Source organism: Lutjanus erythropterus, chromosome 16, assembly GCF_056507025.1.
Source record: "Lutjanus erythropterus isolate fLutEry1 chromosome 16, fLutEry1.hap2, whole genome shotgun sequence".
Lineage (NCBI taxonomy): Eukaryota > Metazoa > Chordata > Actinopteri > Lutjaniformes > Lutjanidae > Lutjanus > Lutjanus erythropterus.
Genome location: NC_139332.1, coordinates 25805120 through 25832096, shown reverse-complemented (window position 1 = coordinate 25832096; position 26977 = coordinate 25805120). Strand labels below are relative to the sequence as shown.

Below are 26977 nucleotides of genomic sequence, written 5' to 3'. Positions count from 1 at the left end.
AAAATGTCATAACTATTCCATTTAATTTGGCTTTTAGTGCAGATTAATCAACAAGATATAATGTGATAATTAGCAAGCTTTAATGGTGCTGGGAGGCAGATTTTACTACTTTTAGATCAGTGGTGTCAAGGTCAGTTTCATCGCTGGCCACATCTGCATTATGGTTTCCCTCATATGGACGATTTTAAATGTAAGCCTGTACAAATGTATGTATTCATATTACATAACTGCAGTTACATGTAGTTATCATTGGTTTTCGTAATAAATGAATAAATATCTCTGAAAGAAGAAGTCTAGGTGAAAAAATTAAATATACAAAGTAGTGAAATTATTGAAATAACTTCTTTCAGTTTGGATAGCCTACAAGCAAGGCTTCAAATCCAAAATGTATATTTATCTATGAATAAAATGACATTTTGTTAGTTGTAACAGCTTGACTAGAACCATTGCTGGAAACAGTTATATGATTTTGAGAAGCTTTCTTGTGTATACGACTATCTAGCAGTTAGACATCTTCAGTGCACAGAACAAAAATTGTGGTGCATTCTGGGAAATGTTATTTATGGACACCATAAGAAAATAATATTCTGTGTAAAGCTCTGGCAGGTCACATAAAATGAGGTGCCAGACCGGATTTGCCAGCGGGCCTGGAGTTTGACACATTTGCTTCAGACAGAGAACAAACCTGCCGTTTCCATTCTTTATGCAAAGTTAAAGTAACTAACTAACAAACCCCCTGGCTGTAGCTTCATATTTGTCTTACAGACATGAGAGTGGTCTTGATTTCATCTAACTCCTGATGAAAAAATGCAACCAAAATGTTTAACTATTTCTTTATGCTTTGTTGTAGATTAACCCACCTGGCTTTATAGTAAGCAAATAAACATTTCCCCACCATTTTTTTGCTTTTGATCATTTTTTGAAATGGCCCATTTGTCTGAAAAATGATCCATTGGACTGAAAACCAATTGTCCAAAAGCCTGTTATCTCGAAAACAAAAGCCCGCTGCTCTAAAGGCCCAAGTTCCAAAAATACACCCTAAACCCCAGGGCCACTCAGGCACCCCTGCTTCTGATATTTCAAAGTACATTTTGATGAGAGTGCTCTTTGTTTTTCTTTTTACACAGGTACATTTTTAATACAACAGATCATTTCTACACTGAGATATTGCTACTTTTACTCAATGCTTTTGGACATTTCTTCCACCATTCTGTTCTAATCGGATCTACTTTAGAAGACAATACTTCATACATATCATAGCACAGAGATTTTATTGAAAATGCTTCATTCCAAAGTTAAAATTCAATTCCAAACCGTATGTATTAAGAACAAATTCAGAACCCTTTAGTGCATTTGATTGGTTAAAGAAATCCATAGTTAAGAGTTCTTTAAGGCAGTGTGATGAGTTTCCCAGATTTTTAGTAAACTGTATTTGATGGTTGTTATTTTTCTTATGACTTTCATTCATTCCTTAGTTTTCTTCCATCCCTCTCTAACCATTCACTCAGTTGTACCCATACATTCTTCTGTTTTACTACATTTTCAGGATGCTTTTATAATAATTAAAAGAGGAACTCATTCATTCCTTCATTGTATATATTTCTCCTCATTCCTTCCAGCTAAGCCCGAGCGTCTCAGCGATGAAGGAGAAGATGTGCGTGTCCTCCAAGATGGCCTTGGCGGTAGGTTTCCCTGCGCCGTGCCCACTACGGGTGTCCACCCTGACCATCAGAGGCTGACGCTGCACAGAGCTGCTACCAACGCCGTGCTGCAAGGCAGCACAAAACTTCAGGGTGTGGAGAGGCACCACACGATCATCGTGATCTGCTGTCAGCAGCAGGATGGCCGGGTAGGGAGGGCCAGAGTAAGGTGGTGGAGGCAGATTGTGGAGAGGAGAGTACCTGGAGAGAAAGTGAGAAACACCGGGTGGAAAGAAAATGTGAGGAAGAGAGAATATAGGTGTGATTTGTGAAAGGTGGGAACAAACCTCGAGATTGTTGAATCTAAACATCTGACGCATAACTGTTTAGACCAACACGCACACAGACTCTTTTAGTCCAGAGATTCAGATAGAAGAGTAACACATGACGAAAACTGAATAGAGACAACCTCCAGAAATCCAGGGGGAAGACTAATTCTACCAAAAATAGAAGCGGACATCCATCAAAAACCATTTGTCTTAGTAATTTATACTGCAATCAGAGAAGAAAAGGAAAAAAGTGTGTGAAAATGCTACCACAGGTGAGTTTTAGCCATGCACGAGAATTTGTTGTGAACAAGAAGAGAATTGTACAATATTTTTATTTTAGAAAGCACGATAGCTGCTGAGCTGATTTAAACCAGGTGCTTCTGTCTGAGGTGGTGAAATTAGTTTAGTTAGCACTGCGCCCTTTGTTGTTACAGTTATTTACTGTGGTTTGTTGTACATCTGATCTTTTATAACCAAACCATTTCAACACTACTGACGTCGTTCCACCTTTTGGAGACAAGTCCTTGTCTCAACGTGTGTTTCAGTCACACATCTCACACAACAGAAACGCTCTCAATTTAATCTTCAAGTCTATTTTTTTCAACAAAACATATGTAAACTTAAGGTTGACGCCTAATTAAAAGACAGAAAATATATTCTATCCACATTTTCTAACCTTGGCAGAGCAGCTCACTCTCTTAACTTCTATTCACTCAGCCGCTGGTAAGCAAGACACAGAACTTCTTCTGCATTGTTTATTTGAGATGAATTTGAAGATGAATCTTATATAGAAAGATGCTTCAGTGTGGCGTGAATGCTGTTGTCACACAAGCACGATGCTGACGTAACGTTTAGTCTAGACAAGGGGTTTCTCCTCCACCAAGTACTTTTGCTTTCAGCCATGTCTGCTGCTGCTGTGCCTAACAGTCACTACACTGCTATTATTCAATTTTATAAAGATATTATCATGAACAATATGATATGGCAAACCCCTAATCAATGGAACCTGATATTACCACCAACTGACCCAGACGGGGTCCATTCTGGTCTGATCAGTCATATCGGCAGTGAGTTGCAAGGATGTGAGCATGCAGCAACTACAGTGCATCCTAATGCACCAGTATAGTTTAGTGATCTGTCGTGTCTGTGTTTCTCGTACTTGATGAGCCACTTGAACTCCTCCGAGTCGTCAGAACAGCCGTAGTCGGTGGTCCAGGCGTGGCCGATGGTGAATTTGTGGAACTTCAGCATGTCCATCACCCCCACCTCCGCCACAGCACAGCCGAACAGATCTGGACGCTGGTTCACGCAGGCACCTGTGTGTGTATTAATAAATTCCGTTACAGATTGCATTTTCTTACAAATACACTCACTCAAACACATGCGCACACACACACACACACACCCCTTTTAATTCACACTGTAGGGTACAATCACTCCTAAATAGGCACTTACACACCAGGGAAGGAGGCATTAGTTGAGTTTGTGTGTTGCCATATGGCAGCCAGCGTTTGGTAAATGATGTGGCTAAGCACTGTTTAATGTGCTGTTTAATAGCTAAATTAATTGAAGCTAAGCAGCTAACTACTGCTAGATGAATCTGACATTAGCAATTATGCCAAAGATGTAGTATACAGAATACAAAGCGCGTGATCAATGCAGCTTTTTACCACAATGTAGTACATCTTAAATTACTGTACAGATTGTATTATTTTAATTATTCTCGGATGCCAAACAACATCAGACAAACGGACTGCAGATGAGAACTAGCTGTTAGCGAACTTGGGTGCATTTACATTTGTTTGAATGTTGATTAATGCAGTGGTTCTCAAAGAGAAGTCCAAGAACCCCCAGGGGTCCGTGACACTGTGCCAGGGGGTCTGTGAAAAGTTTTCAGATCCATTCATTTAAATTATCATAACAGTAAAAACACACTTATTTGTTCAAATAATATTATTTAAATTTTTCTGAGAGTTCATAGATTATGTTCCAATTAAAACAATCAATTATTGTTCTTTTTGTATTTTTTAATAAAACTATTTCATATTACTTCTCTTTTAGATCTTTATTGTATATTATTTAAAATGATCAGAATCCACATTTTAGTTTATGTTTGCACCAAGAGGGAAATACACTCTGTTGATGTGTGTGTATGTCTGTTATAGGTGTTTTATGGTGCAAAGATTTTTGATAAATGTCTAATATCTTTCTAATACAGTTCTTCTGTTGTTCATTCACATAATTCAGTAGAGGCCACATCAAATTATTCATTGTTATTCATGACATTCATGAGGGTGGTCACTGGTTTATGTTCCATCTTGTAAAGGGAAACAGACAATGAGAAGAAAGTTAACACCTCTGAATTAATTTACGTTGTCCCTTTTCAAATAAAATAATAGCAAGATCAATTAAATTAAATTAAGCTGAGCTACAAAAATGTAGAGCAGGATTCCCCTTCCTTTATAATTTTAACTCCTTACAGGCAAAGGTTCTACTTGTAAGAACCGCTCTCAACTAAAACTGTAAAAAAAAAAAATAAATAAATAAATCATAATTTGATGTGGGATCATGGGAGTTGTTTTCTTCACCATATCTGATGAAATCTAACCTATCTGACGTGAGTCTGGTAGAAATAATGTATATGGACGAGTGAATATTCAAGTTTTATTCATGTTTGGCGAGTTTCTTCCGATGTATCCTGTGTTTTCCTGGAAGTTATAGAAAATATCTAGCTGTTACCTTGAACAAATCACGTATTTCTCTGTCTTTGAAAATTGTTGGAAACATTATTGAAGGGATTAAGGATAATGTAGGTGCACCACCAAGTGTTCTGAGACATTTTAACATGGAAGTGTTTTAATGTAGCGTGTAATTGACTGTTACATTGTTGTTTCCAGGATATACCTGTAGAAATCTTGCAGCTTTCACACTGAACACGTAAACTCGCGCACACAGTCGATCCTGTACTTACCGACGAGCAGCCCTCCATTAGAGGCTCCGTTGATAGCGATGCGACCGCTTGTGGTGTAGTTCTCCTGGATCAGATACTCCGCTGCACACTGGAAGTCATCAAAGCAGTTCTGCTTGTTCCCCAACGAACCACCTACAAACACACGATGAAGCAGAAGACGTATGAACACTAGCAAACCTCTGTTTAATGTCTTCTCACTAACATTACATTACATCGTAAAGTTTATCACAAGACTGAATCAAAATGTGTTTAATTACTTTTGAGTATTCTGTATAATAAACACAAATAATGAGAGACATTTTTCTGGTGAGGACAGGCTGAAAGCAGCCAGCATGGACCTGTGAATTATCAGCTTCCCCTCCATAAGATATCCTGATTGGCCACTTCAGAGCTCATTTTTTCAGTGTATGGGGGTTAAGGTCAGACTCATAATGAGGCTACCTAAGATGTGAGAAAATTAGTTTGAAAAGAGTGTATTTGTATGTTGTAACAAGATACTTTTTGATGTATTTGTTAATGTATCTCTGTCTAAATCAATGCATTACATTAACAAACATGTCTTGGTCTCTATCCTGCAGACTGCAAATATTTTATTATTCACACTTTGAAGTTTTGCACATTCCCTTGTCAATATTTTGCTCATTCCTGCACAAGATTATACAGCTCTTTCATTTAAATAAAAGTCATATTGTACATTTTATTGTTTTTGTAATAGTTTTCCATCTGTTGTCAGTTTTCTGTTTTCTATTTATGCTTCGTGACTTGCAGCACTTTCTTTCATATGGTAATTGTTATGCACCAATATACTGGGCCAAACTCCTTGTGTTTGAGCAGCTACTTGGAAACAAACCCCGATTCTGATGTCTGTCTGGGTGATTCTGTACCTTTGTGCCAGGTGAGGCCGTACTCTCCACCCCCTCTGATGTTGGCCACCGCCAGGATCCCTCCCAGGTGTCTGACATACAGCAGGTAGGCAACACTGACCACAGACAAGACAGACAGAGGAAATAAAGCCAACTAAGTACAAACAATGTTATGGACCATCATGGGAAGAAAACAATAGTTGTATAAAATTAAAAATAGATGCTGCAGGATTTGAAATGATAAATGTAACATATGTGATTTTACACTGTACAGAGAGAAGAGGTAAAACATGAGAGACTAGAGTGAAACAGGAGTGAAACTATGATGCAAATTATTAGTCAAATAAATTAGCACCACAATGACATGACTGCTAGATATATAGTACACAGTATAATGTTGGTCAGCCTACAGAGATGAAAAGTTTAAAAGCAGAAGGTGGTTTTGCAGAAGTTGGTGTTTTACATTATTCTGTACACCGACTCTTTGGGCATTTTACTCATTTGTGCAATGTCTGTCTGTCTAACAAAGAAGACACCAATCACGTTGCTCCGTGAGATTTTGAGCAGAGCCGTTGTAGTTACCTGTAGAACGGTTGAATGGACGCCTCAAAGCCTCCGTAGCCATAAAGGAAGACAGGATGAGTCCCGTCCTTCTTCAGGCCCTTGGCGTGAACTAAGAACATGGGGATCTTAGTTCCATCTTTACTGGAATAAAACACCTGGAAATGTATGAGAGAAGATGGATAAAATAAGTCTGTTTGTCTTTTAATACATCTGTCTTTTACAAAACATCTCTTAAGTCAGTGTTATTAAGCGGCACAGCTTTAACATGAATGTTTGTGTTGGTGTTAAGACTAACATGAGCTGTTCACATAAACGATTAGAGCCGAGCAATACGTCGATATTCTATCAATATCATGATATAAGACAAGAAATCATCTTAGATTTTGCATATTAGTACATCACAATACAGCATAAGTGTTGTTTTAAAGACTTAATTACAGTAAAGTGATGGAATTTTTCAATAACTAGCTAATGTTAATAATAATAACAATAATAATAGTCATCATTAGTCATTATTTCCATGAGCCACGTAACTATATATTGAATGCTGGTGTGGAAAACTGTCTCGATAGCGTACTGCAGACTGTGACAATATCTACCCCAACACTACATTGTGAATTATTCTCTTTTATTATTTTTATTTTATTTTATAAAAGGACTCCTACTGACTGCTGCATTCTTTCTGTTTTGCAACTGTGCATGCATAATTCAAACATTCACTGCCAAAGACAATTCGTAACATTTTTTGCACATTATAGCAAAAAATATAGTCATAGCTGGCTATTTTTATTTTATCGCATTTTATTTTATTTTTATTTTATTTAAGAAGGAAAGCAGAATCTCTAAGTTAAAAAGGAGAATAACTCTTATACAAGCAAAAACAGCTGCATACATCAGATTTATTATTTACTAAAGGACATTTTTTCAAGTCATCATTTTTATTTGTTCTTTTATATTGTGATAAATGTCATATTGTGGACTTTTTAATTGTAGTAACATTTTAGCTTAAGCTTTTGTAATCATGATAACCCTAATATATTCACAGTACCGATGATTTTTTAGCAAGAATCTCATTGTGTTAATATTTCATGAAAGCACTAATAGTCATTCCTCCTGTGTTCAATGTACAATATTATTATGGAGATATTTAGCCAAAAATACAGTTTTCATTTTTGTCCATATCACCCAGCCCTATACTATTTTAAAGAAGATATGTATATTTATATAAACAGTATATTGTATATATATGTTGTACATCACAAAATATCCAAAAAAAATTAATTTTTAATGTTCATGTCATGAGTCATATTATCCTGCCCTACACACCATTTACTACTTCCTCAGCCATAGTGAGTAAGATTCTGGTAAATCAGCTTCATGTTATAAGACAACAGGAACAAGAATAAACTGGAAGAACAGAGGAGAGACAATACAAAGAAAGAGCAACAGGGAAGTTTGAGCCCGAAGGTCCACGGTGTACAGACGGAGAGGAGATAAGCAGAGGAGATAAAAGAGGGGGACATTACCTGGCTGGTCTGATAATCCTCTTGTTTGATGCCTTTTACCTTCACCTCCCTGAACACTCGGGGCTCCGGGTTCGACGTGCTCAGATCACAGTGGTAAATGATACCTGGTCACCACAGAACAAAACAGGTCACACAGGTTAGAGGATACTGTGTGATTAACAAAGTACATGAGGATATTTTAATGACTGATTTTTTAATGACTAATTTCAAAATTTCATGATGTAACACATTGTTTCTAAAACTTTAGGCTCCTGACATCCACTAGGGGTCGTCAAAGCTTCACAGATGGTTGCAAGGACTTCTTGATTTTAAGGTGTGAAAAAAATTCTGCCTTAGAAAAGTACACAGATTAAACAACCAAAGAGCTATTGTTCCAGCTGTCAGGGAGAAAAAAAACAAAACAAAAAAAGAGGTCTATTAAAGGTTAACCGTGTATCCATTTCCAGAAAGTATGTTTCCATTAGTGTATAATGACCTGAAAATACGAGTCACTCTGTTTCCTAGAATAAGCTGTTTTTTTTTTTATCTACACAGACTGTGGATCCTCTTTCACAGAGGTCATCATGTTGCACCACTATTAACACACTTCACAGAGTTTCACAAACAGACGGCACTAATTCCTGCACGCTGGTCCTTTAAGTATGTATGAGAGTTAAAAATGGAAAAAAAAAAACAGAATATAGAAAGACAACTGTCAAGATAAATCTTAAGGGGCAGGACAAAGATACTGTCAATCGCCAACGGATCTGCTGACGATAGTTGGCTGGAAAATTTTAACATATCGCCCAACTCTAGAACTACTGGGTGTGACACTTACTAACTACACTGTTTCTGTCCCAACTTTTTCAGGATTCAGAATGTTTACATCCGAAAAACAATCAGTTTAGTATCAGTATAAGTTTAGACCTTAAATATCCTGTCTTTGTGTATCAGATTAAGTGCAGGCTGAAAAGTTTTTGCAAATCATTGCATTCTCTTTTTATCTAGATTTTCTACAATGTTCTAACTTTTCTGGAACTGGGTTTCAATATATTGTTAAGTATGTTTTTGTTAGTGTATATTTACCTGAAAATAAGAAGCATTGTGTGTTTGTTACCTTAGATTGAGACATTTTTATCTACAGAGATCTTGTGTCCGCCATGTTCCTACAGAAGCCCAGAATGGGCAAACCAAACACTCACTCTAGATTGGGACTATCGTGTTTTCCCTAAATTTTGCAGCAAACATAGATTGTCCTACACGCTTGGCAATCGAATTGGTTAAAATTTCACTTCTCAATGCCTTTATGGATGTATGATTGTTGAAAATGTAAAACATATATACAAAATAAAGAGAGAGAATGGTATAAAAAGTTACAAAAACATCAGGAAAAATCACCTCTGATGCAACATTTAATGGAAAGAATCTGTTCAAAATCCACCCAAAATGGTTCTTTGACACAAACATCCTGAAGTTATAGGTTTCACTATTTGGGTTAATTGTACAGTTTATCAATTGATAGTAATATAGGGTATTTTAGTCAACATTTAGTGTATTTTCTGACATTTGATGCATTATTTCAAAGTACTGAAAGTAGCAGAAGTTGTCCTTACAGTAGCAATACAATTCTTGCAGCAAGAGATGCATTATTCAAAATATAGATGTTTAATCTTTTAAGGCACAGCGATTAGTCAGTCAACAGAAAGTTATGCAACAACTGTTTTAGACAAGGCAGATAAAACGATAATGTGACCAAGGAACATGAGCACAGAGACAATAAAACAAACAAAGAAGTGGAGACACAATCAAAGAAATTACAGATTTACCGGGTGTAGTGAAGGAGGTGAACTTGTAGAAGAAGTCCGAGTGTTTCTTCTTGCAGCTCACGCCGCCCACCGTGCCGACGTCCAGCGGCAGGTCCCTGACCAGCCGGCCTGTGGACAGCTCATACACCTGCAGGATGTCTTTCACGTCGTGGAGGTAGTTGACCAGCAGGTGGTGCTGGTTCACACAGGAGACGAAGCCTGCAGACAGACAGAAAAGGGAAGTGGCAACGTGTGGCTGGTTTTATTGACAGCACGGTAACCAAGGGAAACGGTATCCTTGTCTGTCTTCTTTTCTCTTGTCACTACAACAACTTCCTCTGACAATTCAGGGAGGAGTCGTCTCATGACCTTGGGTGAAGCCAAATATAACAACATGACTGTGTTGAGAATAGCGTGTAATGACAAGATATTTAATGTTCAAACCGATAACGTGTTATTTTTTTAAAATAAACACTGTCTCAGTCTGCAACAAGCGCTCCCTCCTCCCTCTCCCGTGTCTCCTCTTGATCTCCTCAAAACAGACCACACTGAAAAGGGCAACAGAAGTGACATTGCACCACCAAACTTTCATAACGTGCAAGTGTCGAATAAGTTTTGGGTTTTATGAGAAAGATGAGAAAGTCTGACCCACAGAGATGTCATGGTAACGCAGGTAACACGGAGCATCACACTGATCAAAACCACAACACTCGAACACACACTGAACAGAGTAGAACATCATGTTGACAGATTCTCATTCAGGCTACAGTATCTAATTTGCACACCAGACTCATAATAAGATGTTAACACCACTGTAATGTCTCCTTCTCTCTGTCTCTCCTGTTACTACATTTAGTAAAACTATCAGGATTTCTTTTTGCAACTACTAGCACTCTACAAATCTAGCAATAATTGAATCAAAATGTAAAGATTCACAATTTGCATTGTCTTGTATTGCATCATATCATATCGTATCGGGACAGGGCTCAATTGTATCAAAGCAAATCAATCGCTATTTAAAAATTTCTAAGATATATCATATTGTTGAATATATATCAAGATACATATTGAATACACTAATCAACACTAAATGCCTGCTTAGGCCTATATTATAGTGCACTATAAACCTTTCATTAAACATTTATATACCTCTTATAAATGCAAATTAGGGGGACTCATAATAATAATAATCATTCAAATGAGTTTCCTTTACATACTTCCATTATTTGTGTATTGACCTCAAAATGTTTACGGGCGTCTCCATGTGTTTTTGCACATTCACATCTCAATAGAAACGTACTCATGAATTTTTCAGTGGCTTCTAACTACAGTTACCATCATTCAACTGACTCATAACAAAAAACAAAAAGTTTTGGCAAAGTGCTTATGGACCAAGTTTCACTTTTTGAACAGAGTTCCCTCTGACGAAGTCTTCGACCACAGACAGAGAACTTCCCAGTTTTGTGGTCATCGAAACATCAGGGCAGATATTCAGTGAAAAGGTTGCGCAAAGCCTCTTAGGGCAGATTTGTGGAACCATGAACTCCACGTATAAGCCCTTTACGTATTTCTAAAGATCGTGGAGTTTTCACACGCTCTGACACAAGCCCACAGCTGTCATACCGACAAAGGTCTGCTTTACTCACTGCTGTGTAAATTTTCACACACGTTATGTTTATATTGTAGAGAACTGATACTACACTACTGTATATTCTGCTGAAATTTCCATTCAGTCTCACCAAGGACGTCCTTGTCGTGCTGTGGAATGAGTGTAGTCCAGTGCTGCCTGTCTGGTTTTTGGATGTCTATGTTGATGAGACAGTATCGAGGAGCATCCAAGTTGGAGCGGAAAGTGAATACAGTTCCCTCGTTGGTCACATACGAGTACTGGGCGTCAAAGTTATCCACAAGCTTCACCCACGGCAGCAGGCCTAGAGGAGAAGATGAAAAAAATGAAATGAAAAAATGAAAAAAAAAAAAAACAGTGTTTCTATGCCTTTTTCAAAGGCTTTTCAGCACTTTTCAGCTGTAGTAAATGACAGAATGATAGAATTCTACAGAAGGGAAAACAACAAAATTTTGTATTTTAGCATATGTCTGCAAGTAGACTAAGCATCCATATAAAACAATCACTCAGACATTCACTAGACACTTAACTTCAATTCAATTTTTCACTTTCAAGCCACAGTCACAGTATCTCCCAGCACTTTTTCGTCTGTTAGCAACATACTCACTGTTTTATAAGACGGCACACAGTGGCAAGTGAGGCTCATTCTGTCTGCACGGCAAAAGCAATTAGACTTTCTGACTTTTATTTAATTTCTTTATATGAAAAGCAAACATTCGGAGAGAGCGCGATTTTTCAAGGATTTCTGGCACCTGTAAGAACCCTGACAAAAGGTAAAGTATGTGATTTTCCAGACATTCCACCCCTTCCGGTACACTTGAATCATGGTGGCTTATGAAGAGCAAGAACATGTTTTTGCAATAGGCTTGGCTAGACATGACACCATGTAATAGATGTGAAAGTTCCTGTGAACAGGAGTGATTTAAAAGATGGTAACTATTGCCACATGACATTCTGTGGTTTTCCATGGATCCATGGATGGAAGTTTTAGTTGTGGACATGACACATTGTATTTTAACAAACGTGTCAGACATGGTTGCATCGACAAAGATGAATTCATCCTAAGTTCTTATCAGAGTTAGGTGACGCTAGGTTTAAAATTAGTCAATTCCAGATCTCAAGTATTGTCAGTTTAGTAAAGCCAAGTTTATTAAATTTACTGTAAAACTAAATCAAATTCTTTGGTCAATACGGAGATGTTTACAAAATTAAAGTAAGTAAATAAATCAATAGAATGCTGTTGGGACGTAGTGTTGAGACCGCTCAGGCTTCTACAGATGAATTTGTTCATTTTGTGTTAAATTTAACTTTTATTTTAGGCCTCAGCCCGGACCATCCAAAATGGTGGATGAGACCACATTGCTTCTCTGTCTTCCCGTCTGCCTGCCAACAGGAACCGGCACAGACCTCTCTTCTCTCTGAGGTCTCCTCACCCCATCTATGGAGACACACCGCCCTTCGCTCTTTGTGTTCTGAACTCTCCAAACCACTAACCTGCAACCAGACTAAACACAGCAAAGACAGACTTTCCCTTCAACACTGGATCACCCTTTTTCCAGCCCGGCTGTTCCTTTGCTAATCAAATCGCCACCTTACAGGCACCTCAAAGCAACTGCTCTTTCCCTATGGACTGGTAACATACTGGGCACACCACAGCAACAGTGTGCACGGCTAAGTTTAGAGCTGCTTAACTTTAGAAATGTACTTGTACTTATCGTTGTTGACTAGGGTATTATTACAGTGAATGTTCATGGTAGTTATCAAGTAGTCATACAGCAGAGTGATGGTAGTTAGGTTACACACAGACACAGGGGTCTTGCATACAACTAACCAGCCTCTTTGCTAACTCTGCACCATTACACTGCACTACAAGTGCACACAAGTGTGAATATGCCCAAGCAGACCTAATGATTCATTCTCTGCTACCTCTCATCCTACTTCTCAGTCTCATGAGTTTGTCATGAGGATACAAACCTGTGATGCCGTCAGGGAGCTGCTGAAGGTCACAGTACCACAGCCTGTTAACAGGCTCGCAGCCTTCAGTGATGGATAAGACAGCGTATCTGCCGTCATCCGATATCTGGAAAGAGGAAGGAATGAAGAGAAGTGGGAGGGAAGCAAAGAAAGACGGACAGAAATGCATGTGATTACGTGAATGTAAAAAACTGCTCACAGCTCCTATTGACGGACGAGGTACACTCATCCTAACCAGTCCTCTCAAAATAAAAAAGAGATGAGACCCCCCCAAAAAATTAGGAAGAATTTAAGTGTGCAAATTCTTCCATTATCTACTGAAATCCAAAATAACAATAAATGCTGTCACTACTGAAACCGTGTAAATTTAAATCCATCGGCTGAGACTGATTGTGGCCACAACCCTACATTTTTGATCAGGAAGTACGTTTGTGTCCCTCGGTCTCATGGCTGCATGGCACGGGTCCCATCGTTTTGAATAAATGTGTTCAAAGGTCTGAAAATCAGGGTGTAAGTTTAAGGAAATACCAAACAGCTATTTTCTGCAAATAAGAAAACTTAGGGTTTTATTGCAGAAAATTTTGTTTTATCTATGCATTTGTTCAGAACTGTTCTAGCAAACCAAGAGCTGACTAGCACCTTTGAGACAGGTTCAAAATTACACACAAACATCAGGGAACAAACTAATTTAGTAGTGACAGAAGAGAACAGTTAGTCCTTTATTTGAGGGAAATAAACAAAACTTTGGCCCAGTTATGAAAATTAGAAATATTTTAGTATAAAATCCATGTCAGAAACATTTAGATATGACATCAACTGAAATATATCGCTTCTGGAATTCTTCTTCATTATCAAGTTTTGGTTGTGACATGATTGTTTTGGTAGTTACAAAACAGAGCACTTAATTTGTTATTTGGGAAAAAATAAACTAAATTTTATCCCAGATAAAAAGTATTTCAGTGTAAACTCCAGTTAGTCAGTTAATGTTCTGTAATATAATCTATATATAATATAATGTAACATTATCTGAATACCAGCTGAAAAATTACACTTAAAATTGCCACTACTGAAACAGTCCTGACTGAAACAAAGAATGTTCTGTCAAAGATAAAGTGTTTATTATGTGCATAAAAATGAAAGAAAAGAGAGAACCATCCACAGGGAGTGGTTGGGGGGAAGGGATAGAAAGAATATAATGCTGTACTTTTCTTTCTCCTACTTCTGCTTTTATCTGTTGCATGAGCGACTTTAAGTACGTGTGTAAATTTCCTTAAATATGTGCATCCTTGTGTTTTCCATTCTATGATTTCTTTACTTTAATTAGCTTCGATTTACAGTCACTACAATAGATAGATACAATAGATTTATTATTAGCAATATGTGTCATGTCATTACTGTCTTATCTTTTATTGTGAGCATATTTATGGGTGCCTCTGCACACATGTATTTCCTTTTCCTTTCTTTTGAGTCTACTTTTTCATGCACAGTTGGTGATGTTTGCATCTTTTGTATTACAATCTTTCAATGAACAAATCTTTAATACTATTAATAATAATAATAATAATAATAATATACTGAATTGTCAACTGAAGAATTCTTTAGTTTTGATACAGATCGAACCAAACACAATCAGAACCTTTAACAGTTTTATTGTGTTTACATAGTGCCAAAATTTCAGAAGAAGAAAAAGAAACTGTCTGAAAATACAACATGTGAATTAACTGTAAAATTACTAAAATTCTGCAGATGTGGATGACTCAAACTTTAGGAGAAGGAGCACGTATCAGTGCTTCCTAAAGTTTGAATTTCTTAACTTCATATGTTCCTTGCAGAAGTGCAAAAGTACACACATGACAGAATTTCTAAGATCAGTGATTGTTGATATGTAACTCTGTAATGGGATGTAAATGAAGTTCTAATAGAGTGTTAAATGGCTTTGATTGCAAATGGGAGATTTTAAGAAGTGATTAAACAGTGATTTGACTTACGGTTACTGAACTGTGCCACTTAGGATGTTCAGGAAACTCTGCAACCAGAATGTCTTCTGACTGTTTGGTGCCGATGGCGTGGTAGTAGAGCTTCTGATTGATGTTGGAGGTGGTCTCAGTGCCTTTAGTGAAACACACAGGGGTTAAGTCTGAATAGTTTTTTGCAAAGCAAATGGTTTTAGTATAGTTATAGTTTCCATGAAACATGTGTTGGCGTATGGTTAACTCTTCCTAACCATCAGTTTTGCCTTCCTGGGGTGGGTAGCAGTTGTAAAAGACACCCTTGGCATCGTGAGTCCAGGCCAAGCAGCTGAATTTAACCCTCTCCAGGACATCAGGCAGTTTGGTGAGGTCATCGGCCTTCATGAAGTGCACCGTTACCCAGTCTGATCCACTGCTGCTCAAACCATAGGCAAAAAATTCACACTCCTCCGACAGACGGCCCACTGGATGGTTAGAGGGACAGAGAAAAGAAGGAGAGAATCAGAACCGGACATGTTTTTATTTGTGCCTCTACTACATGTCTGAGTATATGGCTGTTTGTGCACAATAATGTGTGCAGTATGTGTGTTCTGCAGTTTGACTCACTCTTCAGCGCCACAGTGCCGTCTTCAGAGAGTTTATTTGGGTCAAAGAAGACGGTGGCAGGTGCATCCAGAGAGTCCTGCACATACAGCACATCCTGGTTCTGGAGACCTTCATTGTGGAAGTAGAAATACCTGGAAGTTAAAAACAGGAAATGATGTCACAACAAGCACCGTTTGTTTTTGTTTTTTTGTTTCTGACCTACAGTCCAGAGGGCTGTATTATAAGGCAAGATGGGTAAGCAATGTATGTTGAGTTTAAAGTCAGAGTTTTCATGTCACAGAGGTGGCTCTCTTTTAACGAGGCTTGATTGCCAAGGCAACTTAAGCCGAACCCACAACCTGGTCTGGCGGAGGTAATGTCCAGAGTTTTGGATTAAGTCAGGTGTAAAAAGCAGCACCACTTCAGTTCAGTTCTTTTTCTGAAGATGTTCTTGAGCAATACAGAATCTCAGCTGAGTTAAGATGGATGCAAAGTTTCTGAGCTGCATGTTTGTCATGTCACCAAACGAAGCCGTGCAGTTACAGCGGTACTAAATGCTTTCAGTTGGTGAAGCAGAAAATCATTTTTTTCCCATTTTACATAACTTATCATCCATCCTTGATTTTCTCTCAAGTCAGGCTTAGAACAACAATCAGAAAGAGGGTTCTTACACTGTCTTCCAGATTCAAATTTCGAGACTTTCTCTACATTTTTCAGATCATGTTTGGTATCTAACTTTCTCATCCCCGTTTCAAATCATTAGCCAACTAGGCTTTATGTTTGGGATTGTCAAGCCAGCCCTCAGAAAACTTGCATTTTCCCTCTGTGGTTGTTGCATGCTATGTAATTTGATAACAACCATCATGATACCCATCATCTCTGACTGCGGTTTTAGGTTTTGTCGAACCTGCTCATGCAAAGAAAGCCAGATGTGTTGAGCTGGCTTCTTCATACAGTCCTCAGGTTAGGCACTTATGAGAGGGACTATCTTTTAAAATTTCAACTAGTACCTCTTCCCTCTTTTGTAAGGGCAGCTGTATTTGGGATAGTCATAAAGCTCAGTGAGACGCTGGTGGAACTGGGCCCGGACAGCACACTGCTCCAGGTACGGCATGGTCAGTTTGTTCTGCTCCTCGACAAAGGCCTGAGACAGAAAACAAGCGAGATGGGGGATGAATTTGGAGAGTTTTTGCTGAAGAAACAGCTTTAGCTTTCTGCAAGAGATCAACACATACCATTGTTTCTGCACTATCAGGGTCTTCAAGCCAAGTGTAGGGATCATAGATCTTATTTCCATGGTAGTCGTCCACCTATTGCAGAGATATACAAGTTAAACAAGAATAAGCATAAAAATACACAACTGAACAACAACTGTTTAATCTTATGATATTACGTAACTTTCATTCAAAATCTAATTTCTGAAGAACTGAGTCATGCATCATTGATATTTGGCTTCTCAGGACAATTATCAACAATGGCATGAAAAATGTTCTTGACACACCACCCTCTTATGTGGGCAGGTTGGACTTGCAGATGGTTGGAAATGTTTAGTCTCCCTGGTTAATGAGATACCCTAAGGATATTTGGCGCATTATGACAAAAGCTGTCGCCAACACACCATGGCATCATTATTCCTTAGAATTTCACTTTAGTGTTGCATCATATGAGACGATCCAAACCACATGAATGCAGGTATGTACAAGTTGATGTCTCAAGTACACTCATGTGTTGTGATTTAACTTGGTTACTTTTGAGACTGCAGTAGGAATTGATCCTTTTGCAGATAGACAAACAACAGAAAATTTATGTTTTGTTTTTTTTCTTTTCAGGTTTATATGGGTACATACACTATATGGCCAAAAGTCAGTGGACACCCCTTCTAATTATTATCTTCTAATCAGTGAGTTCAGGCGTTTCAACCATACACAATGCATAAATAGGTGCATAAAATCCAGTACATAGCCATGAAATCCATAGAAAAACATTTAGAATGGGTCTTTAAAAGCTCAGTGACTTTAAACATGGCACTGTCACCACAAGTCAGTTCACAAAATTTCTGTCCTACTAGAGATGCCCTGATCAGCTGTAATACCCCTTTTAAATACACATGTGCTGCAGGTAAATGCTACCAATAGGCCTCCTGTAAAATGGTGATGGAGGGATAATCATCTGGGCCATTATTCCTCCTCCTGGAAACTGGGCTCTTCCAACTTTGCGGCAACGGTTTGCTGAAGGCCCTTTGCAGGACTGTGCTCCTGTGCACAAAGCAAGGTCCACAAAGACATGATTCGACAATTTTGTTGCGGAGGAGTTCTATCGGCGTGCACAGATCCCTGGCCTCAACACCACTGAACACCTTTGAAAGAATTTTGTAGGGTTGCAATGATTAAACGCCCAGAGGCCGGAAACGTTTGTTTTTCACCATGACTACCACTTAACAGAGACACATATCTAATTCTGTACCTGTCGTATTCACACATGTGTTCACAGAGAACATGTGTGACAGTAACATCACAGCCACAACAGTGCTGATAACAGACACACACACACTTAAGACACAGGCTTGCATGGAGCAGGTGTTAGAGATAGATTCCAAGAACAGCATAAAGAGACGACAGACAGTCTACAAGGAGACGGAGCAGCAGAGCAGCTGACAGTGTCACCAAACAACGGTAAACTTTCTAGTTCTTCAGGCTAATGCTAGCCAGCAGCAGACTACTGTTCACAGTCTGACAGTTAAAATCTCACTTTCAGTTCTGGCTAAAGAATAAACAACCTGTGTTGATGCAACTCCTCAAACATTTTCTCATTCAGACTCGTTTAACTTCTGCTTCTGTTTTTCTCACTGCTTTACAACTTTACAACAGCAAACTGTTGCACGGCATTACATCTGCTTGCACAAGATCACACGAAATCTCTTACATTAAAGAAAAGTTGCAAAAAATGTTTGTGCATTCTGACAATTAAAATTCTTAGAAAGACTGAACATTTGAATTGGCCAAAATCGGCATCAGCAGATCAGGCACATAAACAAAAATTGGAATCGGACAAGAAATCGGTGCATCTCTAACATTTTCAGCTTTTCATCCAACAACAGTGCTTAACCTCACAAATGCTCTTTTGGCTGAATGGGCACAAATTTCGATAAACACACTCCAAAGTGTGGTTGGACACCTTCACAGAAGAGTGGCGCTGTTACAGCCGTAAAAGGGGGTCCAATTCCACAATAATGTCTATGGTTTTAGAATGGGATATCCAACAAGCTCACATAGTCATCACAAGCTCTTTTCTGGGGAATCTTACACATTTTTGTCCCCAACAATGGACTGACCAATCAGATCAGATAGAGATGCTGGAGTCGGTTGGTATCAGTAGAGAGAAGTTGCACGGGCGCATCCCCACCACTGACAAGAGGCACATGTAATGATCAAACGCCTACATTCTGGTTCCAAAGAAACAAAAGGGCATTTGTCCAATTTTATACCTACGCTCTATGAAACGTCCTATTGCAAAACCACTGTTGGCATGTTTCCTTCTCTGTGGATGAATGTGCTCAATGATTATCTTTTTGCTCAGTTAGTTTTCCCACCATTTTGCGTAACATTTATTTTATTCTTCTTCTGTACTTAAAAATAAAATGGAAATAAAAGCAGATAGCATTTTTTTTTTCATTCTATGCCGGGTAAATTAACAAGAAAGTACAAATCTCTGCAAGTATCTACAGTATTAGCAAATACCAGTGCACTAAAAACATTGGTTCTCACATGAGACATATTTTTTGTGATAGTGTATTTATCTACTGTACATCAGAGATCATTAAACAGAGACATTATAAACATATATATGCTTGGTCAATTCCCCAGTCAGAGAGTGAATTTCATTGTACGCTGTACAAATCAACAGTAAGGATTGCTCTCATGTCTGGGGTAATTAAGATGCCATGTTGGGCTAGTAAATCCAGCGAAAGACCTGCAGGACTGGGCAAGTGGTAAAAAAGATTTTAACTATTTTGATTATCGACTAATTGTCAAAATAATTTTTCATCCAAAAATGGTAGAAAATGCTGTTTTCAGCCTCTCTAATATGGAGGTTTCCTGTTTTTCTCTGTTTGTTCCCACATTAAACTGAATCTCTGTTTTCTGACATTGTGTAGACCGAAAGGTGATTCAGCGATTATTCTGGAAAATAATGTGCAAATTAATCAATACTGGTTTGGTCAGAGCTGTGGAGCATTAAATCAGCCATTTTTGTGTGTATAAACTGCAGGTTATATACAATATACAACATACAATGTGCGCAAAAATGTTAAATGTTAAATAATCAGTTAGCTAAATAAAAAAAATCCATATTAGACAAAAATTACTAGTTACAGCATGAGATTAAACATGATTAACTTAAGTTTTGTTGTTATTTGATAACCGCTAATAAACAAGAGTGAAAACTGACCGACCTACCTGCCTGACATGGCAAACGAAAAAAACCCAAAAAACATTAATATTGAACCCTGACTGTATTTTGTATGATTTTATATTCTCCAAATGTTCAAGTTAATAATTTGAACTGTGCACAAATCCCAATCATAGATCTGAGCCCCGTTTCCCAGAGCCTTCGTAGCGCTACGTGCGTCGTAAGTCGTATTTTATGGTCTCGCTTAAGGTTGTCCCAACTCTGGGAAACAGCCCGTAACCTTAAGGGAGACCTTAAAATACAACTTACAACGCACGTAACGCTACGAAGGCTCTGGGAAATGGGGCCCTGGTTAGTACTGATTTGTGTAGGAAAAACTGTGACCAAAAGACATACTCTAAAATTATCTGTTCAACATATGAGTAGATGATTTTAATGACAAATGCCTCATTAGAAGCAGCCTTATTTGGATCATATTAGGTAGGGATGTCTGTTGTTGTGTTACAGTTTGTAGTGTCATCAACTGATTCATCAGCCCATTGGCTATTCTGTTCTCTGGAAGCTCCTAAAAGCAGCATCACTGATGTATCTGTTGCAGACACTACATAATTATGTTCTATGGTAAAGAGACAAGATTCAGCCATAATAAACATGCCCCCCAAGGCCACAGTTACCATCGAGGACACTGAGGTCATGTCCTCATTTGCAGATTCTAATCACCTTAAAAGTTCATTCTGCAGTTACAGAGAAGTGACATATGGCGAGTTCTGAAGGTGTCATTTTAAAGTTCTCGTTCTTAGCAGTTCTCTTTGATAATATATTTGGACTGATGATCGGATAAAACGAGAACTTTAAATAAGTCAGCTATTCTCTGACATTAGAAATTAATCAAATACCTGAGAAAATGTTCTTAAAGGGACAGTTCGGATTATTTGAAGTACTTCTTCATTGTCACTACCTACAATAGATGTCAGGCGCCACACTTCGAATTTGAAGAAGAGACAGGACTACCAGGAAATTAAGCTGAATAATTACTGCTCGGGACAGGGTCAGCAGAAAAAAACAAAAAAAATCAATGTCAGCTAAAGTATTTCCACAGCTTTACTTTGCCATCAGACAGCCTTTTCTGACACTTCAGTGCTTTCGACAACTTTAGACTGAAGGCAAGATAAAGCAGTGAAAATATCGGGCTGCTGTTTTGCTGCTGACCCTGTCCACAATAGTAAACCTCATACAAACCCACTTCAAATAATCCAAACAATCACAATAAGATTAAGAAATCATATCAGTCATTATTTGTTGCTGCCACCAAAATCAAAATTAATCAAATTCTTTTGTTTTGAAGGCTTTGAAACGGCCTTTAAATCATCATTGTGGCAGAAAACATGACTAATTAGTCAAATGCATGAATATTTTATTTAGTATCTAGTCAAAACGGTCTTTAAGAGCCTGGCATTGTTGCTAAAGTGGGCTTTTTCCAACGGATTAGGCTGTTTTGGGTTGCACAGTTGAGGTTAAAATGGTCTTGGAGGGGTGGACAGAATTTGTGTTGATTTACTGTCAGTTGGGCTGTCTGTTAAATATATTGAAAATTAAAGTATATCAAAAATATTTAAAATTGCATGCCTTAGTTATTCTAATACATGGAGGTGTACAGACATTTTGGAGGAAAAAAGTTTCATTTCATGGCACATCTTTTTCTTACTTAGTTATGTATTTATTTCCAGTAGTGGAATGTAAAAGTACTGAACTTACATACAATTTTAAAGGGACTTGTACTTATACTTGACTATTTCAATTTCATCTACTTCTACTCCACAATGTCACTATTTTTTTATAATTAAAATGTTTACTGATTTTGGTCGAGTTGGTACACGACAGCTCCACACATCAAATGAGACATTCCTTCTTGACAGACAAAAATAAAAATACAATAGAAACAGGATAAAAGAGAGCCATACAAGAGTGGGCACAGCAGCAGCAGCAGATGATAATATTTTTTTAAAGAATAAATAAAAGTAAAATAAGCAGAACAAGACAAAAGAAAAATCACATTTCAGGGCCCCCAGACAGTGCAAAATAATTCCAAAAATCCCCTTCAGTGCTTTAGCATTGTTAGTCATCCTAGTCAGCATAGATTCGCATGAGGCAGCTTTTGTCATATAACTGACGCCTTCTCTTATTTGCGGGGGTTTTGTTGATATCCAGTACCTGAGTATTGTTCTAGCAGCTATAATGGCTCCAGCCATAACAACTAAGAATTGTTCTCTTGACACATAATGCACTTGCAATGTGTTTCCAAAATAACACAGTCTTGGAGACAGTGGCAACGACTTGCCAAGCCACTTACTCATGTGTATCAGAATTGTACGCCTGAGTGGACAATCCCAGATACAACGTAAAAAAGTGTCGATTTCTTCCTGGCATTTCCAACATGAGTCATCAATAAACCCATCCTGTGTGACCTGGCCGGTGTCCAGCAGTACCTGGGTATTATTTTGCAGTGGGTGAATTTGCTCTTGGATTCCCTGACACATTTACCAGAATCTCAGACAGGATCTTTAACCACTGCTCTTCATCCAGTGCACCTCCCAGGTCTGTCTGCCATTTTTGGTGTCTTCCCAACAGCAATTGTAGAGTCAAACCATATAGAGGAGTAAGATTCTTTACAATGTGGTATTTTCAACATCTTGTGTATTCTCTATTCCTGACCTCCTCAGAGTGAGACAAGATAATTATAGGAAAACAAGGCACAGACTAATATTACACAATCCCTACCAATCATCACTTATGGTTCACTAGAAGTGTGTGCTGGTGACTGTATCTGCAGAGACCTCGCCATCTGTCTGCATTTTGTTAATTGTTTCTCCCCTTTTTTTTTTTTTTTTTTTTTTTTTTTTTTAACTGAGCTCGGGACATTTCACCAACCAAAAACGCTGATATCTGACATGTTTAGGAACAGCTCGGACAAATCCTACTGACTGCCTTTAAAAACTAAAACAGAAAAAGAAACAGGAAAAAAAAAAAGTCCTGCAAAAAGGCCACTTGTGCAGTCAGAGGCCAACAGGGCAGATGTGTGAGCACCGCTTGGGGTCTATCTGTGCACATGCCTGTCTCTCTTCCTCTTCCTGAGTGTGTGGGGGGAAAGACACTTTAATTTCTCATTGCAGTTGACAAAGTTACATTAACTTTGTTATCTAAGCTGTCAATTCAATTTGTTGTTTTCTTTATTTTTAAGGCAGAGGGCAGAAATAAGGGGAAAAAAACATTTTATGGTTGCATTGTAGCCCCTATCTATCCCCAACTGTGAACACTTACATTTATGGTTTATTATGTAATATGAAGGATTGGGAGGGTAACTTTAAAAATGTATTCTGATAGTTACTAATTACCTGTTAAAAAAATGTAGTCAGTAATGTTATCCAAGTATCACAGAATTCAAGTAATGTAACTTGATTGCTTTCCATTATTTCTGGATTACCACAATATGAAATATAGTTAAATTATTCAGCCTGATACAGTATTTGTAGAGTGAACGATTATTTCCGTCATTGATTAATAGGTAGATTATTTTCTCAATTAATCAACTTGTAGTTTGGTCGATGAAATATCAGAAAATGTTGGAAAATGTTGATCAAAGCTCAATATGATGTCTTGTTTTGTCCACAGCTCAAAGGCATTCAGTTTACAGTGAGAGGGGAGTTTAAAAAATTAACTCTAAATAATTTATTGATCCTGTCACAATCTTGTCAATTGAAAAATATGTCCAAACATGTGGGGCACGTGTGGACATATGTGGAGCACATGATTGCACCTATTTCTCCAGTCTTTACTTACTTGCATTATCAGTCAATCTGGTGAACATTTTCTCCATTAATCAAATAGTTGTACAGACCATAAAATGTCAGAAAATGGTGAACAATGTCAACAAATCAGTGTTTCCCAAAAATCAAAATGACGTCACCAAATGTCTTGTTTTGTCCACAGCCCAAAAGCTATTCGGTTTACTGTCAGAGAAGAGGACAGAACCCAGAAAATATTCACATTTAAGAAGCTGAAATCAGAAAATTTGGATATTTCTTCTTATATTATTAAATTACTCAAAATGATCCAATTATCAAAGGAGATGCAGATTTAGAGATCAATTAGTAACAGATCAATCACTGCACCTCTGTTTTCTGTTCATTTATTAGTGTGTCCTTTTGTTGTGCGCAATTTATTGTTTGACTGACTGATTCAAGGATGATTTTTTATTTTTTTTAGCTAAAGACCGTAATGATGAATTGGCAACTGTGTGTGCACTGTGCATTGTAGCATATCATTATTTATTTCGAAATTTTAATCCTCCTAATAATCCCTATTTTGACTTAATGGAATCATTCCAATTTTTGTATCCAGATTACACAATCCCATTACACTTATTCTGTTATGACTCATCTTAAAGGCTGTTGTGAAGCACAATACTAATGCTACTATTCATGAATATACTTGTATTGTTAATTATCAATAGTAGGTAGACCTGTTTTTTTTAAGCAATTTAGGCGGATTCTGAGGAACTGACTGGCCTGGTAACTCTGTGGTCTGGGGCTGTGCAGGAAATTGTGACTCAGAATTAATAAAGTCCTGGTTACGATGCTGCATGTCGCCAAACAGGAGATCTGCACAATCGGAGCAGCAACAGTTGTCATGACGAGACACGTTAATAAATAAATGTGAAACATAATTGAATGATGATGAAGCAACGCTTCATGTCTCAGCTAAATGAGCATTATGAGCAATCTGTTCCACGGAGGCCATTTTTTTCCCTCTGTGTGTGTGTGTGTGTGTGTGTGCACATTTTGAAAAAGCTTTTGTCTTTACGAAGCTAAAGCAGGGACAGCTCCCCTCGAATTGGTTTTGAAGTTTTGTTTTTGTTTCTTCGTCCACTCGCCGTTTCCCCTCGACCCCTCCACCCATACTGTCTGACATGTCTCTGTCTTCCTGTTCTCGCTGTTCCTGTTTGTGTGTTTGAATGAGGGAGTGACAGACAGACAGACAGACAGACAGACAGAAGCACCACAGCAGGACTTTTCCTTTCGCACTGACCTTCGTCTCATCTCTTCTCGCAGCCGGGTACTGAAACGTCATGGCGGGTTTCCTAAAGTCTTCCTCTGGTTCCCTGAGTCGACAATTTCTGCGCTACTTTGTCTCTTTTTCTCTCTTTTTTTATTGTTATGAAAGCCGCGCCTCGACCGAATCAATGTGGGCTTGAAGTGAAAGTGAAAGCATGTTATTCTCTCACTCTCCCTCCCTCCCTTCCTCTCTCTCACACACACACGTTTGTACAAGCCGCGTGTGCAAGTCTGCCAGTTAACAGGAAATGATGTGTCAGGCAGGGTAAGTGATGCCATACGCACTGTACGTGTGCTCGCACGCGGCTTTATACACAAACCACCAGAAAAGTAGGCCCACATTTGAGAATCACTAAGTGTAAGTGTAAAATACATCCGCAAAAATAAACAACTAAAATACTTTGTGAATCTTGAAGTCCACAGTAAAAAAGAAAGATGTACAACAAGTTTAGAAATCGGCATATATCAGCTGACTGTACAATCACAAACATGCCAGGAAGGCAATTTCTTATTTATTTATTTATTTAGTTATTTAGTGCTTTGAACGCTATTAACAGAGTTGATCACTATAGGACAGGGGAAAAATATGTCTGTTTTTTTATTATTATTATTATTATTTTGGGATGAACTGTCCCTTAAATAAGCTCTTCATTCTGTCCCTGGTTAAAAAAAAAAACAAAAACAAAAAAAACAATTTAACAATTTTGTGTCAGTATCCAAAATTTTAGAGGAGATGTTGTGCAGGGGTGGCATCCAGATTTTAAATGAAATTTAATTATCATGTGAGTTATATAAAAAGTTGTAAGTATGTATTTTTGATTCGGGGTGAACTGTCCCTTTAAACTCTGTTAAAACTGGTGCAAGGTCACTTTGGTTAAAAAAAAATGAGGTCTGGCCTTTGTCTGTCTTTCATCTTCCCGTAACAAATCAAATTAATAAAGCGGTCTTCTGGTTACTGGCTGGATGTGTACAGACAACAACAACATTGTGTAATTAGCAGTTAAAACCAAACTTACATGAACAAAACCAAAACCACAGGCATAATGTGCCAAGAAGTGTGCACGTATTTGAAAGCATTTCCATGTTACTCTATTTTGTTGCCACATGTGAACGCCACACCACAGATATCACTGCTCGGTCACACTGCCTGCACGACGATATGTTGCATAAACACATGTCATTCCATCACTTTAACTGGCTCTATTTGTTGTGTTATGAATTCGGCTGTAACAACAGATTCAAAGGTAAAAACATGTTGAGACAGTGTGCATCCTGGATTAACACCCCTCAAGATGGAGGGACGGGGTCTGGTCATGGACCGGCGGTAGAGAAAGAACAAAAACAGAGTTTCAGACGTGTAATCTGTCTAATCCACAAAGCTGTGAAAACGACTGGGGAGGAAAGGAGGGGAAAGATGGGCGACAGGGGGCTAGAAAGAGGGCTAATTTCAAACTAATTTGGCTAAGGTGATTAAGTGAGACTGGCTTGATGAGGAAAATAAGCTGTTAGCAGGCCTCTGACCTTGTTTCTGTATTTACCTCTCTATCTCATTGGCTGCATATTTATATAATGATATTACAGACACCACTTACAATAAGAGCGCAGTTTCCATAGTTTATGCACGAA

The 26977-nt window shown here is 38.1% G+C and overlaps 1 protein-coding gene across 1 annotated transcript; it reads right to left on the bottom strand.

The window, feature by feature from the left end:
• Positions 1 to 1252: 1252 nt before the first annotated feature.
• Positions 1253 to 25586, bottom strand: LOC146313179 (prolyl endopeptidase). The gene is made up of 15 exons (XM_084739195.1): positions 25326 to 25586; positions 17069 to 17143; positions 16844 to 16977; positions 15855 to 15985; positions 15503 to 15712; positions 15267 to 15388; positions 13279 to 13384; positions 11417 to 11608; positions 9699 to 9896; positions 7894 to 7997; positions 6386 to 6522; positions 5825 to 5919; positions 4941 to 5072; positions 3129 to 3285; positions 1253 to 1901 (listed from the first exon to the last, which is right to left on the bottom strand). Exons 1-15 carry the CDS (start codon positions 25365 to 25367, stop codon positions 1607 to 1609), a joined length of 2130 nt encoding a protein of 709 aa, XP_084595321.1. The 5' UTR covers positions 25368 to 25586; the 3' UTR covers positions 1253 to 1606.
• Between the last annotated feature and the right edge of the window lie 1391 nt (positions 25587 to 26977).